The 17,102-nt window shown below is 48.6% G+C and overlaps 1 protein-coding gene across 5 annotated transcripts in view; it reads left to right on the forward strand.

The window, feature by feature from the left end:
- COL16A1 (collagen type XVI alpha 1 chain) overlaps positions 1–17,102 on the forward strand; it is a 184,930-nt gene that overhangs the window by 34,556 nt on the left and 133,272 nt on the right. For 4 of the 5 annotated variants that reach the window (XM_053267053.1, XM_053267054.1, XM_053267055.1 and 1 more), the window contains one exon: positions 804–939. In XM_053267053.1, the coding sequence (XP_053123028.1) occupies positions 852–939 (88 nt within the window). In that variant the 5' untranslated portion in view covers positions 804–851. Of the gene's footprint in view, positions 1–803; positions 940–17,102 lie in introns of those variants that run through there. The other variant, XM_053267057.1, reaches the window with a different exon arrangement.

Raw genomic sequence — 17,102 nt, forward strand, 5'->3', positions numbered from 1 at the left:
TGGATGGGAAAAGGTGACCAGGGGCACGGCAATACCTTCCAGCAATCACTGCCTCTCTCCAAGGAAGTTTTCAGATTTATCAATGGGCAAAGCTAGCTTGCATGTGGCTGCTCAGGGGATACAGTTAGTTGCTAAGGAAGAATCTAGATTGATGAATGACTCTGCTAAGGGACATCCTGGGAAGAAGCCTAGAGCCCGATTCAGAAATATATGCTGTGCAAATGTATGGATATCTGTACACGTGTACATGTGTTTGTGTGAATGACTGTACCCGTGTTCATGTTAAAAGTGAACCTGGATACAGGCCCTTCAAATGCAGGTTACAGATAGGAAATGTAGTTCTGTACCTACTGTATGTTCAGCATAGCTTGTGAATGACTATACCTGTGTACAGATCTGTACCTGCATACACACTGTGCACTCGACTACTACAACAAATATTTATATTGTACCACTTTTCAACCAAAGTTCCCAAAGCAGTTTACATAGATAGATAGATATAAAATGGCTCCCTGTCCCCAAAGGGCTCACAATCTAAAAAAGAAATGTAAGATAGACCCCAGCAAAAGCCACTGGAGGGATGCTGTGCTGGGGATGGAGAGGGCCAGTTGCTCTCCCCCTGCTAAATATAAGAGAATCGCCACTTTGAAAGTTGCCTCTTTGCTCAGTTAGCAGGGCACTCATTGTACAAGTGTTGAAGATAACATGTGAATGGGCCTTAGGTGCCTATGCCATGCAACTCTGATCCCCTCTTCACTGGCAGTGATTCCTACCAAGACTAACGCTGCTCTTCTGCCTTCTAGGTGCCACAGCCCTGCCGTACCTGGGTCCCAGTCACCCCAAGATCCACTATGCAGGGAACCACGTTTTCCATATTGTGCCTGCTCGGCATCTTCCTTGGCACGTGTAGAGGAGGAAAACCACTTGCTTCTCATGAAGGTAAGAGGACCACCAGGCAAGAGCAGCTTGAGCAGGGGTGGGTGGGTAGGGGGCAAAGGAGGCACAGCTGCCTCTCCTTTCCGGAGCTCTGTTTCCTTCTCTCTCTCTCTCTCCCACCCCATGCACTGTCTGCAGGCTGGCCATTTGTCAGGTAGAGCTGCACAATTCTGCACAGCTCTACCTGATGAATGGTCAACCTGCAGGCAACAACATGGCGGGGTTGGAGAGAGAGGAGCAAACAGAGCTCTGGGAAGCAGAAATAGCTGCTCCCCTGCCCCCGGTTAGGACGATCCGCTCCTGCCACCAGGGCAAGATATGGCTTCATAGACAGCTGGTGCCTTAATTGCCTATCGATGGCTTATGGAGATTGTGTCCTAAATGACGTGTTGGAGGATCCACTGGAATGGATAAAGAAAGCTTCCAATAGCTGGGTTATGCATTTCAAGTTAGAGGTGTGCTTCCGCAGACGGCTGGCCTGCCCTTTGCTTTTGTCCACGTTTCGCTCTTCACATCCGAAGTCAAGTCAGAATTTCTCTGGCATTAGCGCTGGGCCTTTAATGAACTAAAGCTGAGCTCTGCCATTAATTAAGATGCCAGCTAAGCAACCTGAATGACGTCCAGCTGGAAAAGGCACTGGCTGCAGACTGTAGGCCTCTGGGTTTGTGAACTGGTATTCCAGCACGAGCTCTCCAGGAATGATTCTGGGTTCAGTGGGTTCATCAGCATGGCACCACAGCAAGACAGGATGCAAAACCATTCTGATGGCATCTCCTGATGTTGTGGAACATATATGGACATAAATTGTGGCAGGGGGTGATGGGAGTTGTAGTTCAACATCTGCAGGGCCAAGCCTGAGCTATGGCTGGTTCACACAACTGTTTCTGCAGTGGTGGCCTTCTCCCTCAGTTTCCCCAATATGTCAAGGTCTAGTGGAAGTGCCCCCTTGTGGAGACATCAAAAACGACCATATCTTGAAAATTAGGAATATAGGAAGCTGCCATATACTGAGTCAGACCAGTGTTCCATCTAGCTCAGTATTGTCTTCACAGACTGGCAGTGGCTTCTCCAAGGTGGCAGGCAGGAATCTCTCTCAGCCCGATCTTGGAGATGTTGCCAGGGAAGGAAAATGGAACCTTCTGCTCTTCCCAGAGTGGCCCCATTCCCCTAAGGGGAATCTCTTCCAGTGCTCAAACTTTTTGTCTCCCATTCATATGCAACCAGTGCAGACCCTGCTTAGCTAAGGGGACAAGTCATGCTTGCTGCCACAAGACCTGCTCTTAACCATAGTACAGTGCAGCCAAATAGTGTGCTTTGAGATTGTGGAAAGAAAAATAACCCCTCCTTCTCACTCCTTCTAACAGAGATTCCCAGATGTTGTTGACTACAACTCCCAGAATCCCCAGATGCTATGGCCTTTGGCTGGGGATTATGGGAGTTGTAGTCAACTACATCTGGGAATCTCTGTTAGAGAGAACACTGCTCACGCCCCCTCCTCACAAGACAAGCCGCTTTTGTGAATTGCACCGCTGCAATTGTCTTTACTAGGTGTCTGCAATTGTCTTGACTTGATGCCAGGCTCACCGTGGTTTACTGCCAGAGTTTGTTTTTGGCATCAGTCCACTTTCTTTGAATATATAAAATAGTAATAAAGGACACTGGGTTCCTGAATAAGTGCCACGTGCCTTTTTGGCAGTACTAATTAAATTCAACCAGTACCACAGAGGCTATGTCTGGGGCGCTTCCAGAATACTCTGCACTGGCATTTCTCCTTAGATTTTGGAGTTCCAAATTACCTAGTCTTGTAGCCAATGTGGAACCAAAGCAATAAGAAGTTTTTATCCCTTTTCAGCTTTTCTAGAGGGCAGGGTGCATGCACAGATTGCTCCAGGTTTCGATTCCTTCAGCTCCTTTGAGTATTTCTTCCCTACTACTAGGGTTCATTTGTTTACCTTGATGTAACCCTGCAAAAAAGCAAATAAAAAAATGAAAATGGGGGGGGAGTGGGGGGGTAAAAATTGCCCCCAAAGTGATTGATAAAACACTGCAAAAAAAAGAGAGGCAAATTTGCTAAGAACATAAGAACAGCCCTGCTGGATCAGGCCCAAGGAAGCCCATCTAGTCCAGCATCCTGTTTCATGCAGTGGCTCACCAGATGCTGCTGGAAGCTTACAGGCAGGAGTTGAGGGCATGGCCTCTCTCTTGCCATTACTCCCCTGCAACTGGTACTCAGAGGCATCCTGCCTTTGAGGCTGGAGGTGGCCTATAACCCTCCAGCTAGTAGCCGTTGATAGACCTCTCCTCCATGAAGTGATCCAAACCCCTCTTAAAGCCACCCAGGTTGTTGGCTGTCACCACATCTTGGGGCAGAGAATCCCACAAGTGGATTATGCGTTATGTGAAGAAATATTTTTGTTTGTTGGTCCTAGATTTCCTGGTAATCAATTTCATGGGGTGACCCCTGGTTCTAGTGTTATGCGAGAGGGAGAAGAATTTATCTCTGTCCACTTTCTCCACTCCATGCATGATTTTATAGACCTCTATCATGTCTCCCCGCAGTCATCTTTTTTTCTAGACTAAATAGCCCCAGGTGTTGTAGCCTTGCCTCGTAAGAAAGGTGCTCTAGGCCCCTGATCATATTGGTTGCCCTCTTCTGTGATTGTATATTGGCAAGGAAACATTCTTTATGTGTTGTGTTTACCCTTGCGCATATGGACCTGTGTACATCAGTATGCACTACTGGGTGAAGAGGCACCTTTTAAAAGTGGTGGTTCTCTCTTTTTTTAGCAGGGGGAGAGCAACTGGCCCTATCCATCCCCAGCACAGCATCCCTCCAGTGGCTGTTGCTGGTGACCATCTTATGTTTCTTTTTAAAACTGTGAGCCCTTTGGGAACAAGGAGACAGGGGACATCTTATTTATTAATTATTTCTCTATGTAAACCTTTTTGGAAACATTTGTTGAAAAGTGGTATATACATATTTGTGGTAGTTGTAGTATAATTGGCGGGGGGCGTGTCCCCATATAGAATGGGAGACATGTGCAGATGAACAGAAGGCTGCAGCTAATTGTCCACTGGACTCACCCCCAGCAGCAGTGCCTGTCACAGACATCTCTGGCTTCTCAGCTCTACCCTTATCGGGGAGGGGGGGAGGCTCCTGTCCCAGCGTGGGGAGTGGGAGGGGCTGGGATGACCTTCAGCGCGGTGATTTCTGCACGGCAGGACTCTGGAGACAGGGCCCCACTCAGCTGTCGGAGACTAGATAAAGCTTGGCCTCTTGCTGGATTCATAATCGGCAACCGTCTCTGACTGACAGCTAGAAGCGCTCCGAGGTGCATGTTCAGCAACAATTCACCATGACTGATAGCTGCCTACGTTGCTCCAGGCGTTTTGCTCCGGGCGGCCTCTGGAGAGATGGGCGAGCTCTTCCTGCTGCAGTCAGAAGCCGCCTCCAGCACCCTTTCTGGGTTAGAAGAAAACGACCTGTCGGATCAGCTCGGAGCCCCAATTCGGTCTGTTTCTGGGGACCCAGCTCGTCCCGGGACGGCCAATGTCTTGGATTCTGTCTGGGAACCAGATGGGCCTGTCTGCAGCACAGCTGACCTCCCTGAAGATATTTCAGGAGCCAGCGTGGTGTAGTGGCTAGAGTGCCGGACTAGGACCGGGGAGACCCGAGTTCAAATCCCCATTCAGCCATGAAACTAGCTGGGTGACTCTGGGCCAGTCGCTTCTCTCTCCGCCTGACCTGCTTCACAGGGTTGCTGTGAGGAGAAACTCAAGTATGTAGTACACTGCTCTGGGCTCCTTGGAGGAAGAGCGGGATATAAATGTAATAATAATAATAATAATAATTTCATCAAGACAGAATGGGATTCCCAAGCTTGGGTCCACAGTTGTTGGACTACAATTCCCATCATCCCCAGCCACAGTGACAGAAGGCCATTGGGGACTGGGATGATGGGCATTGTAGTCCAACAACATCTGGAGACCAGTGTTTCCTGTAACAGGGATATCCAGATATTGTTGACCAGCCAAAGACCATTGCAGCTGGAGAAGATGGGATTTGTAGTCAACAACATTTGAGAATCCCCATGACAGGGAACACCACTGGGGAACCAGGCCTCGGTTTCCCTGACATAGGCCATTTGAGCAGACACACACATGTAGCCTTCTGTTTGTGCCAGTGTGAGGGGAAAACAGAGGCATTATTTCAACCAGCCACTCTATAACCTTTTGTTCCACTGTGCAAGGTTATAGTATAACCGCAAGGTTATAGTACCAGTCTGGCCCATCTCGCTGGACACTTCTGGCCTGACTCTCGTGATCGGTGCTGGTGCAGAAACCTATCGCTGGGAGCCCCTGGCTGCTAGTTGTGGGCTTATTTCTCTGCTGTTTTGATGGCTGCCATCTACACCACAAATGGGAATAATGTGCAGGCAGATGGTGAATAATTCATCGAGGCACGTTCTGCTTCCATTTATTTGCCAGTGGGTCTGTCAATTGTTCAAGCCTTTGCAAGGATATTGGGGGAAACTGCTGTGAAACAGGACTTGCATTCACTTCTTGTAGTGGTTAGAGTGCTGGACTAGGACCAGGAAGACCCGAGTTCGAATCCCCATTCAGCCATGATGCTCGCTGGGTGACACTGGGCCAGTCACCTCTCTCTCAGCCTAACCTTCACAGGGTCATTGTGAGCAGAAACTGAACTATGTACACCGTTCTGGGCTCCTTGGAGGAAGAGCTGGATATAAATGTTTTAATTAAAAAAAAAAAATCTAGCCCCTCACACTGATCAATTTGCATGTCAGGCAGATCTGTAGAGAGTAATTGTATCATTGTTGTGGTTGCCTCTAGAACTCTAGGTAAGGACAGAACCCACTGTAGAAATTTCATTCATCTTGTTGAAACTCAATTAGCTCCCCTTGGGAAATTCTCGGGTATTTTGCCTGGGGAGGAACCCTGAAATTCACTTTCAGTTTCACTTTGCCAAAATGTTGGTGCCAATCCTGATTGGCTAAGCCATCCGAGAAGGCTCTCTGGGACCATGCAATTGGCTTTTAACAATGGCTGGGATCGTCTTGCTCTGCTCTGAAGAGTTTTGATGGGAAGAGGAAGGAAAACATTCTACTCCTCCCAAACTCCAGAGTGGATTGCAAAAGCTGGAACAGTTGCTCTAATATATTCCACATCCCAAGAGGGAAGGCCCTCAGGAAGGCGTAGGTGATAGGGATGTGCACGAAATTCACACGAATCAAATTGATTCCATTTGGAACCATTGAACAGAGTGGAGATTTGTTGAAATTGATTCCGATTCACCTGAATTCAAGCAAATTTCATGCACATCCCCAGTAGGTGAAAGCACCCTCCCCTTCACTGGGTCACAGTCCTAATATATTGGAACAAGAGAGGGGCAACCTTCAGCTTATATGCCCCAAGGGCAGGGATGGGGAGGAAAAACTCTCCTGTTTCCACAGTGGCCAATAGCCAGGGATTATGGGAGTTGTAGGCCAACATCTGCAGGAAGGCCCAAGTTGGGTGGCCCTGTAATAACACATGATCCAGCGGTTGCCTTAACAGCCGGCCCAGACTGGAGAAGGGTTCCATGAGGCTCTGCCTGTCTGCTGCACAAGAAACTGCACTCAAGACACCTTGAGTGGCAAGGGGGCTGCTTAGGTTTGTAGGCAGACTGAACATGAGTCCCCTTCCTCCCAGTTTTTAAACTCATCTGGTCCTAGGTGGCCAGCCCTTCCCTCTGCCTCCTACCTGATCCAGGGGACCCATTTACAGTGGGGTCAACCAGTATGGCATTTTGAAGGACAAGTCGCTACTAGCTTACAGTCTAATTTACAGTCTAAAGCCCCTGCTAACTGGGCAAAGAGGCACCTTTTAACCTGGTGATTCTCTTTATTTAGCAGGGGGAGAGCAACTGGCCCTATCCACCCCCAGCACAGTACTTCCAGTGACTGTTGCTGGTGTGTGTCTTATGTTTCTTTTTAGAATGTGAGCCCTTTGGGGACAGGGAGCCATCTTATTTATTTATTATTTCTCTGTGTAAACCACCTTGAGACATTTTTGGAAGGGCGGTATAGAAATCAAATTAATAATAATAATAATAATAATAATAATAATAATAATGCAATCATGAGCTGTGTGTGTTCCTGATTTTTGATCATCTGCAAATAATCAATGTGATGATGATGTAGCAGCACAAATATTCCACTGTGGTTGCACAATGGGGTCAAGAAATACGAGGCTTGTTGTGATGACCATTAACTATGCAATCATGAGCCTGATTTTTGATCATCTGCAAATAATCAAAGTGATGGGGGGGGGGAGTTGTCATGTGTGATGCTTCTGCTGGGTAGGATGACTATTTCTCCTACCTCGTTCAACTTCTGGGTATGAGAAATGGGTCATACGGTGCTGCCTTGCACAAGAGCATTCCTGCCCTCCCCTCTTCTTTATTTGCAGATCATCAAACATCGGGAGCACATACAGCTCCCAAAACTGGGTAGAACACTTGTCCCGCCTGGTTAATGATTGTCAGAACAAGCCTATAGTATTTTGAAGCATAAGCAGAACAGGAAGACCTCTGCCTCCTAGGAGCTTACAGTCTAACTTACTGGAGTGTGATTGTACTGTGAGTATTGGAGTGTGGCTGTACAGTCTACAGTACTGGAGTGTGGTTGTACTTCCACTGTGATTGTACGACGGAGGCTGACACCACCCGAGTGCTAAGAGGACCAGTTCTCCAATTATTCCCTCCAATTATTCCCTTCAAGTGACATTCCCTGTCATCCATTTCAGTATATCCCCTAGAGTCAATATCAGTGGTATCCAATCTGGGTTCCTCCAGATCTTGCTGAACTACAATTCCCATTGCCATCAGCCACAGTAAATTGTAGCTGGGAATGATGGGAGTTGTAGTTCAGCAACCCAGATTGGGAGTCCCTGGTCTACATGAGCAGATGCTTGGTGTCAGCCCAGTGTACTCGGAACAGAGGAAGCAGCCTTACACCGAGTCAGACCCTTGTCCATCTAGCTCAATACTGTCTCCACGGACTGGCAGCTGCTCTCTTAGATTCCATGCAGGAGTCTTTCCCAGCCCTACCTGGAGATGCTGCTGCCAGGGAGTGAACCTGGGACCTGCTGAATGCCAAGCAAATGCTCCAACAAGGAGCCTAAAGTGAACCACTGAAATGCCCACTGAAAAGCACTGGTTCCTCCCCAGTGGCCATAGGATTCCTATGGCCATTTGGTCCATCTAGCTCAGTATTGTCTACACCAGGGGTTCTCAGTCTTGGGTCCCCAGATGTTGTTGGACTTCAACTCCCATAATCCCCAACCAAAGGCCACAGGGGCTGGGGATTATGGGAGTTGAAGTCCAATAACATCTGGGGACCCAACCTTGAGAATCCCTGGTCTACACAGATTGGCAGAGACTTCTCCAAGGTTGCAGGCTGGAGTCTCTCCCAGCCCTACCTGGAGATGCTGCTGCCAGGGAGTGAACCTGGGACCTGCTGCATGCCAAGCAGACGCCCAGCCACTGACCTAGGGCCCCCTCTCCAGGGTGACATTCCTGAGCATCCATTCAGCAGTGGCTGGCAAAGGTCCTCGGCCAAATGGGGCTTTCCAAAGTTATGTCGGGGTCACCGTCCATCTGCTGAGGGTGCCCCTGCCAGGCCCCAAGACCACGACTGTGCCCAGAGCTGTCTTTTATTGATGTACAAGTGTTTTCAAGCCCGTTTAAATAACGGGCGCTAGTAGGGGAGAGTTCTGCCGCTCGCCTTCCTTTCCCGCCCACCCGGCGGGCTCCCTCCTCCATCTTTCCCTCCCTCCCTGCCCTTTCTCCAGAGACCCAGTCACCGGCCGGGCGGTCTCCGCTGCCGGCCTTCGCGGCCGGGCCGGGCCCTTCGCGGTCGCCTCCGTGCCGCCGCCGGCCTGTGCTCCATCCCTGGTCTCCGTCTCCCCGGGGCCGGTCTCCGTCTCCTCTGGCCGAGGCGGCGGCTCTGCCACCGCCTCGGTCAATTTCCCCTGCCGCCTCTTCCCCGGCTTCGCGGCGGCCACTTCTGGCCTTTCCGTGGCTGGGCGAAGCAACCAAGATGGCTGCCTGGTCCCTGTGTCCGTTTTTGCCTCGGCCCGTTTTTGCCTCGGCTCCGCGCATGCCCAGAACAGCCGAGGGAGGCATGGACACACGCCTTGGTGTCCACGGACAGACACCAAGGCTTTTATTAGAGAGGATTCAGAATAGAACAGAAGCGTATCGTTGTAACCACAGGTCATAACACAGATATTAAGACAAAACGAAACAACATAAAACGTGATGGCTAATACAACATGAAAACATTAGAAAAACCCATAATACTGAACAGCATAGATAAAATACGGATAAAATTGTGACAATCCTAAATAGTTATAATGATTTATAATCATTGTGTAGTTACAACTCTAGTGGAACTCATGTAGAAAAGCCAGTTATTTTTTTTAAGGATTTATATATCACCTTCCCTAGGGTCCGTTCGGGCAGAGCGTGAAACCACGGGTAGATGAACCTGCGGTTAGGTTCTGTGAAGCCAGGAATCATCCCACAGATGATGGTTTGACCGCGGTTTCCCAACCCCTGGCTTCTGGGCAGAGAACCCCTTCCTCTTCCTGGTCCCAGCAAGCTTCATTGCGCATGTGTCACAAGACTGTGTGTCAGGACAACTGTAAAGGGGCAACCATTGGCCACAGTCTTCAAGGGGGTATGCCCAGTACAATCATGTCTTTTTGGTTTTTCTTCTGCTGATAAATATGAGAGATACCACTTTAAAAGGTGCCTCTTTGCGCAGTTGTCAGGGGTTAGCAGCCACTAATAAGGCCTAGTCTCCATGTATTTATCAAATGCTTTCAGAAAGCCATGTATGCCTATGGCCATTGCTGCATCTTGTGGCGAGAAGTTCCACACGCTAGTTAAAGAATTCCCTTTCGTTTGCCTTAACCTGCCGCTTGCCTGCCAGTTGCAGTGGGTGTGTCCCTGGGGTCTGGTCTCTTAATGCCTGAGGGAACAGCCTCTCCTCCACCTGCTTGCATTGCTCAAGGTGCTGATGTCCAGAGTGGTCAGGGTTCCTTCTACCCCTCACATGCTTCCCTTTCATTCCTCTGTGAAGTATAAAATGAAAGAAATCCCGTCTTCCTGACTTATGGGCTTGTTTTCCCCAGGAATTGGCGAGCTTTGCGGTAAACAGCAGACGGTTCTCATTTGCTGCCCTATTTGTCTTCCTTTTCCCTCTCAGTCCTCATTTGCACAGTAACAGGCTGCCACCTTTGGCAAAAGAATTTGGTTTTTAAAAGCTTCTGCTGGGGCTTGAGTGTATGTAGATGACCTAGAGGGGGCAATTCTAAAGGACTGGAGAGAAAAAATGAATCAAGAGGATGCATTTTTAATGGCTGCTTTAGGAGGGAAGAATAATCCCATAGCTAGGAACTATTAAGGCACTCCGGAAATGCAATTCCTCCTGCTCTGCTACAGATTTCCATTGTGGCTTTGGTCAAGTTACTTACAAACTACATTGTGTGAATTAGCATTTTGCTCTTTTATAGGTGGTAAAACCTTCAAAGCAGCCTTTGTAAAGTCAATTTCCTTTGGCGGACAACCTCACTGAGATGCCTCCGAATATTTGGCTGGTTCTTTCAGAGCAGCACATGAATGCCAGCTGTCCCTATTCTGCAGGTCCTGGCTTTGTGCAGCTCTCCTGCCAGCCTCTAAATTTTGTCCCTCCTTTCTCCAACTCCTCCTCTGTTCGAGTTCTTGAAACCTTTTTGACTTTGCTTACAATTCCAAAGTTGTTGCACCTCATAAGGATTCTCCCAACTCTCACCCCCCTGCTGCTAACTGAACAAAAGAGACACCTTTTAATGTGGCAATTCTCTTAAATTTAGCAGGGGGAGAGCAACAGGCCCCATCCACGTCCAGCACAGTACTTCCAGTGACTGTTGCTGGTGTCTATCTCATATTTCTTTTTCAGATTGAGAGCCCTTTGGGGACAGGGGAGCCATTTTATTTATGTATTTATATCTATGTAAATGGCTTTTGGGCCTTTTGTTTTGTTTTGTCGTATTTGTATTGGGGTATTCTTTGAATTTAGCGTTACGCAAAATCCAGAGGCAACATCGGGAATGGATGCAGCGGAACCTGCCTCTCCCTGACCTGACAATTCTTGCGAGTCTTGATTTGAACGTTTACTCCAGCTTCTGCCAAAGCTCCTCCAATGTCTAACCTGAAGTGGGACCCGCGAATGTGTGGCGAAAGGGGCTTTGAGGGGCAGACTGCGGCGGCAACGGCAGCAGCCCTTCTCAAGAATGTTCCACGCTGGGCAGAAAGCAGTCCAGATGACCTGCCCAAGAGCATATTCCGGCCCACGCTAACCCACTGACTTCCTCATAGAAGGTTTTTTAAGGGGCCTGGCAACAAGACGAGAAGCAGATGTTGTGGCCCGGATCCCTGGAAGGGCCCTCGGGGGACTTTTTTGGGAGCGGCGATGTCCCTTTATGAAAATGCTGTGCGGTGAGCCGTGGCTCCAGCTGGTCTTGGCCTGTGGTTCGGCGCTTGAGAGAGTCGACAGTTCCCACTTCCGAGATCAATCATCTGGGAGGGACCCCCTTTGCGGTGGCGGCTCTGCTGTGACACCCAAAAGCAAGAGAAGGGCCTTCTTGGGGCCGACCAAAGGTTGAGCGGGTTCGGCGTGCTGGCTGACGAACAGAGTACTTGCTCAGCAAAGTTTCAGTCATGCAAGAGGATTGCATAGTGGCACGAAGTCCCGGGGATTTTCAGAATGGCACTGTTGTTGCTTTCCTGTGCAGAAACCCCCAGCAAAGCCTACGAGGCACATACCACAGGTTGTGCGCCTTGATGCACTAGTGCAAATGTGTGTGTGTGTGTGTGTGTGTGTGTGTGTACACATGTCTGGAATGCAAGCGCCAAGGGAGGAGAGCTGGTCTTGCAGTAGTAGGCAGGAATTGTCCCCGTTGCTAAGCAGGATTCACCAGAGTTTGCACTTGGAGGGGTGACTACATGTGAGCGCTGTAAGGTTTCCCCCATAAGGGATGAGTCCATAGCCCAGTGGAAGAGCACCTGCATGTTTGCATGAAGAACGTCCCAGGTGCAATCCCTGGCAGCATCTCCAAGCAGGGCTGGGAGAGACTCTTGCCTGAAACCTTGGAGAAGCTGCTTCCCGTCCGTGTAGACCAGTGGTTCTCAACCTGAGGTCCTCCAGATGTTGCTGCACTCCAACTCCCATCATCCCCAGCCACAGTAAATTATGGCTGGGGATGATGGGAGTTGCTGCATCTGAGTTTTTTCAGTTCTTTAAAATTTTAAGGTTTTAATTTGTGGGTGATTTTTAAATTGTTAAATTGTTTTACGTTATTTGTATATATTTTAACGTCTTTTATGCTATTGTTAACCGCCCAGAGATGAAAGTTTGGGGCAGTGTACAAATGTGATAAATAAAATAAAATAAATAAACAAGAGGAGCAAGGCAGGGGGAGAGCACATTATTAGGGGAGCGAGGAATATGTATACAGGTGAACCACAGGGGTGTGTGTGTGTGTGCGTGTGCACGTGTGTGTATGTTCCCAGTTACGTCCGTGGATAACGGAACCGTAGATAATGAGGCACAGAGGCAATGGGAATCGGAGAGTTAGGTTCCCGGAGGGAAGAAATGGCTAAGAACTTGAAAAATAACATAAACAAAGCCCCAGTTCCACCATTTTTCAGCAGTGTGTGTGTGTGTGTGTGTGTGTACTGATATATAACGTATTTACAAATGAGCCACAAAATGTCTCCTTTAATTAAAATGGTGGCTGGAAATGACCCCGGAAGTCATTTCTGTTCACCCCAAAACTGCAGTTACATGAAATGTAACCCTTTTTTCGCATATACTGGGTGTCATATAGGAACATGGGAAGCTGCCATATACTGAGTGTCCATCTAGCTAAGTGTTGTCTACATAGACTGGCAGCGGGTTCTCCAAGGTTGCAGGCAGGAGTCTCTCTCAGCCCTGTCTTGGAGATGCTGCCAGGGAGGGAACTTGGAACCTTCTGCTCTTCCCAGAGCAGTGGCTCCATCCCCTGAGGGGAATATCTTCCAGAGCTCACACTTCAAGTCTCCCATTTGCAACCAGGGTGGACCCTGCTTAGATAAGGGGACAAGTCATGCTTGCGACCACAAGACCAGCTCTCCTCTACGAGAGCTGCCTGACCTCAGACAGGCGGAACTGCAGGTGTCAGGACGATGATTAACAAGGCCCACCTGTACAGGTAAGGGGATTATCTCACTGCCCCTTGGAATCATCCCTACAGAGGATCAAGAGTCAAGGGAGCTGGTGCTTACGCCAGGCCTGGATTGCTCAGACTGAGAAGCAAGCTTTGAGACCAGGGCTTGAGAGGGCCTGGTGGGCAAAGCCTGGCCCTTGGGGTCAGCTGATGGAGAGTTCAGGTAGCCTGGCTCTGAAGCCTAGGCTGCATCCTTGAAGCACAGAGCTTAGTTTGTCAGACCAGCAGTGGAAGCAGAGCACTGGGGCACAGAAGATAAAAAGCCAGAACCTGACCACTGGGAAACCATTCAAGACACCTCTTTGTGGCACCTGACACCAGCATATTGAAGCCAGGGAGGCAACCTGGGACCTTCTGCATGCAGGCGCCCTTCCCAGAGTGGCCCCATTATCCCCTGAGGGGAATCTCTTACAGTGCTCACATGTAGTCTCCCATTCAGATGCAACCAGGGCGGACTGTGCTTAGCAAAGGTGGCCATTCATGCTTGCTACCACAAGACCAGCTGTCTTTTCAGAACTGCACTCTTGCTCAACAGTTCTCTGCAAGACACATGAAGCATGCCCCAACATTGCACATCCTCTGCAAATGTGGCATGTTTGTGCAAGTGCAACACTAGGCTGGCATGGAAGCTCTAGGCTCATGGCAAGAAGCTAGCACAACGTCCATGTACTAGCCCAACATCCTTGCTCCAATGAAGCATTAGGATGTCGGCCAATGAAAGTCCCTCACAAGGGCAAGAAAAAATTATCTCCACCCAAGTGTGAGAGAGGAGAGGCATTGCCACAGGAGGGAATGCCATTTCTGTTTCCCAAGGGGAGACAGTGGCCAGGTTGACCGACGAGATGATGTGACAAGTCCTCCCAGCTTTCTCTTCCAGATATGCATTAACTCCGACACTTTCCTGGCAACGGTGACTCTGAACTCAAACGAGATGCTTCCGGCATCTGCATTTTCCAACTAAGGACATGATTTTGTCTTGTTGTGTCATTAGGATGGGGGTGGGGTGGCTGGTGGCAGGAAGGTAACTGAACTGTGGAAGACGGAAAGATAGAAGAGAGGAGTGGATTCCAGAATGATGACAAGAAAGGCCTCTTGGATCAGAAGCCCAGATGTTTCTGCCAAAGGAAGAAGAATGGAGAGTGGCGTGAAACTGCTGCGTTAGGTTTGGGGCTGAGATCTCCAGGCCTTCTGGGGCAGATGCCAAATGAATGGTCTGGCAAGAAACGTGGAAAAGGAGCAGCAGAGAACTGAGCGGAATTAATCCTCTCAATTGCAGGCAAACAATGTCAAAATACTAAAATGTGCCCTACCTAAAATGGGACCTGGGTTAAGGGCTTAGCATTACCTCTTCCAGATTCTTTAGCATATCTATACTGTATACACATAAGCTGGTTGAAGAGTTGGTAAGAGCAGATTCCCGTCCCCCACCCGACAAAAAAAAAACACCTATAGTTCCCAGGATATTTTGCAGGGAGAAGACATGGTGGTTAGACCCTTGCTACCTGAGCAAAGAGTCCCCTTTTAAATTGGATGCTCTCTTATATTTCGCAGGGAAAGAGCAACTGGCAATATCCAGCCCCAGCATGACATCGGCTGTTGCTGGTGTCTACCTCAGGTTTCTTTTTAGACTGTGAACCCTTTGGGGACAGAGATCCCCCTTATTCCTTTTTCTGTGCAAACCACTTTGAGAACTTTTTTGTTGTTGACAGCATAGTAGTAGTAGTAGTAGTAAATGTAAAACTAATATAAATTTGTAGCACCTTTGTGCACCACAGATTATGAAGAGCTTGCTTATCTCCTTCACTCTGTCTTTCCTGTTCCCTCTCCAGCTTTCTTCACACACACACAGTGGAAACAAACATAGGCCGCATTCGCACATAACACGGAACCACAGTGGAAAAGACCTGTGGTTTCGCGGACGTTGCATCCAAATGCAGAGAACTGCAGTTGAGCAGGCGGACAAAAACGAGGTTCAGTCTTGGGAATCCAATCTGAACCCTTGGGTTGAATGAAGTTTTTTCACCTCAACCCGAGGTTCCCAGCAGCCTGTGGTGTATCCGAATTCAGAACCGCAGGCTGCTGGCCTCAGAACCGGAACTGAGTGAAGAAAGCTCCTCCCTCAACTCCGGTCTGATTGGCTGTGTGGGCTGACCTTCTGTCAAGGACTGACTGCAGAGAGCTTGCTCTCCTGAACATCTGAATTCGGATGGGAGAGCAGGGGAAGGGGGGCACGGAACCGCGGGTTCAATGGACCCGTGGTTCCATGTTATATGCGAATTTGGCCATAGAAAGCAAATGGTGCTGGTGTTACCCACCTTAGGTTAGGTTGCAATCCACTTGTGGGTATCCTACTGGCTACAGATTTATAATGTGTTGTGGACAGACTGTGTTGTGGACAGACTGGGCTTTGCAGAAACCTGGGATCACATTTCTGCTGAGCTATGAAGTTTACTGGGTACCCCAAGGCAAATGGCTGGCTGGCTGCCAGCATACCCTACCTCGCAAGGTTGTTGTGAGTAAAATGGCATGCCTCCCTTGCCAGCCACCCAGAGCTACTTGGCAGAAACTATGTTTATGTCATCCAGAAACAATGCCTTGCCTCTAAGCAAAGCTGACGTCTAAGTGTCGGGAAAGTCTTATTCACCCTTTACTGTCTTCCTCGGGATCCCCACCAGAGAGATACATCATGCTGCTCCTCCTCTAATGTGGAAAGTGGAGAGGGGCCAGCCCTTGCTTTGCCAGAGAGGAGACCCGAAGGGATTGTGATGGAAGCCAAGCCTCTGCCACAGAAGAGAACCTCTTACATTTCGTTCTGTGCTCTTCTGCCATTTGGATCCTGGCACCCTTTCAGTGCTTTGATAAAACTGGACTCAGAGGACTCTGTGGTGCAGAACAAATATTCAGCTCATCAGGGACTTGCGATAGGAGCCGAGAGAGTGAGGAGGTGGGAAATGGATGTAATCATAATCATAATCATAATCATAATCAATAAACAACTTTATTTGTTAGCTGCCCCATTACAAACTGTTCCGTGGGCAGCTTACAACATAACCTTAAAAGATGAGATTAAAAAAACACAACACACTAAATCATAACAGACCAAAAAAAAAAAGAGAGGAAAGAAAATACAAACTACAATACAAAACAATTCTTAAAATATTATTTTAAAATCAGTTACAATCAGATCAAGATTTAAAAACATTAAAAGGCCTGCGTGAACAAAATCAGTGAGCCAGCATGACGTAGTGGTTAGAGGGTTGGACTAGGACCGGGAAGAGCCGAGTTCAAATCCCCCTTCAGCCATGAGACTTGCTGGGTGACTCTGGGCCAGTCACCTATCTTTCAGCCTAATCTACATCACAGGGTTGTTGTGATGATAAATATAACTATGTACCTGGGCTCCTTGGAGGAAGAGTGGGATATAAATGAAATCACCACCACCACCACCACCATCATCATCAGGTATTTACCTGGCATTGAAAAGAACAAAGTGATGAAGTGATAAAGCCTGACGAACCTCACTGGGGAGGCTATTCCATAATGTAATCCTTGCAGGGATGTGAGCTGCACTGTCATTCCTGCATATCTCCCCACCCCACCACACACACTTCTCTCTCTCTCTCTCAATTCTCCATATGTGCTGTTCAGGAACCATGTTACTCCTTCATTTTGATGGGAATACTTCAGCCATTGCTAGTTTTCAGCCATAGAAATGACAAGGAAGCAGATTTAGGTGAGACATTAGGAGGAATTTCCGGACTGGAAGAGCTGCTTGACTGTGGAACAGCCTGCCTCATGCAGTGGTGGGTGGGCTTTCTTTTGCTGGAGGTTTTCAGACAGAGGCTACATGG

Source organism: Hemicordylus capensis, chromosome 7 (assembly GCF_027244095.1).
Source record: "Hemicordylus capensis ecotype Gifberg chromosome 7, rHemCap1.1.pri, whole genome shotgun sequence".
Taxonomy (NCBI): domain Eukaryota; kingdom Metazoa; phylum Chordata; class Lepidosauria; order Squamata; family Cordylidae; genus Hemicordylus; species Hemicordylus capensis.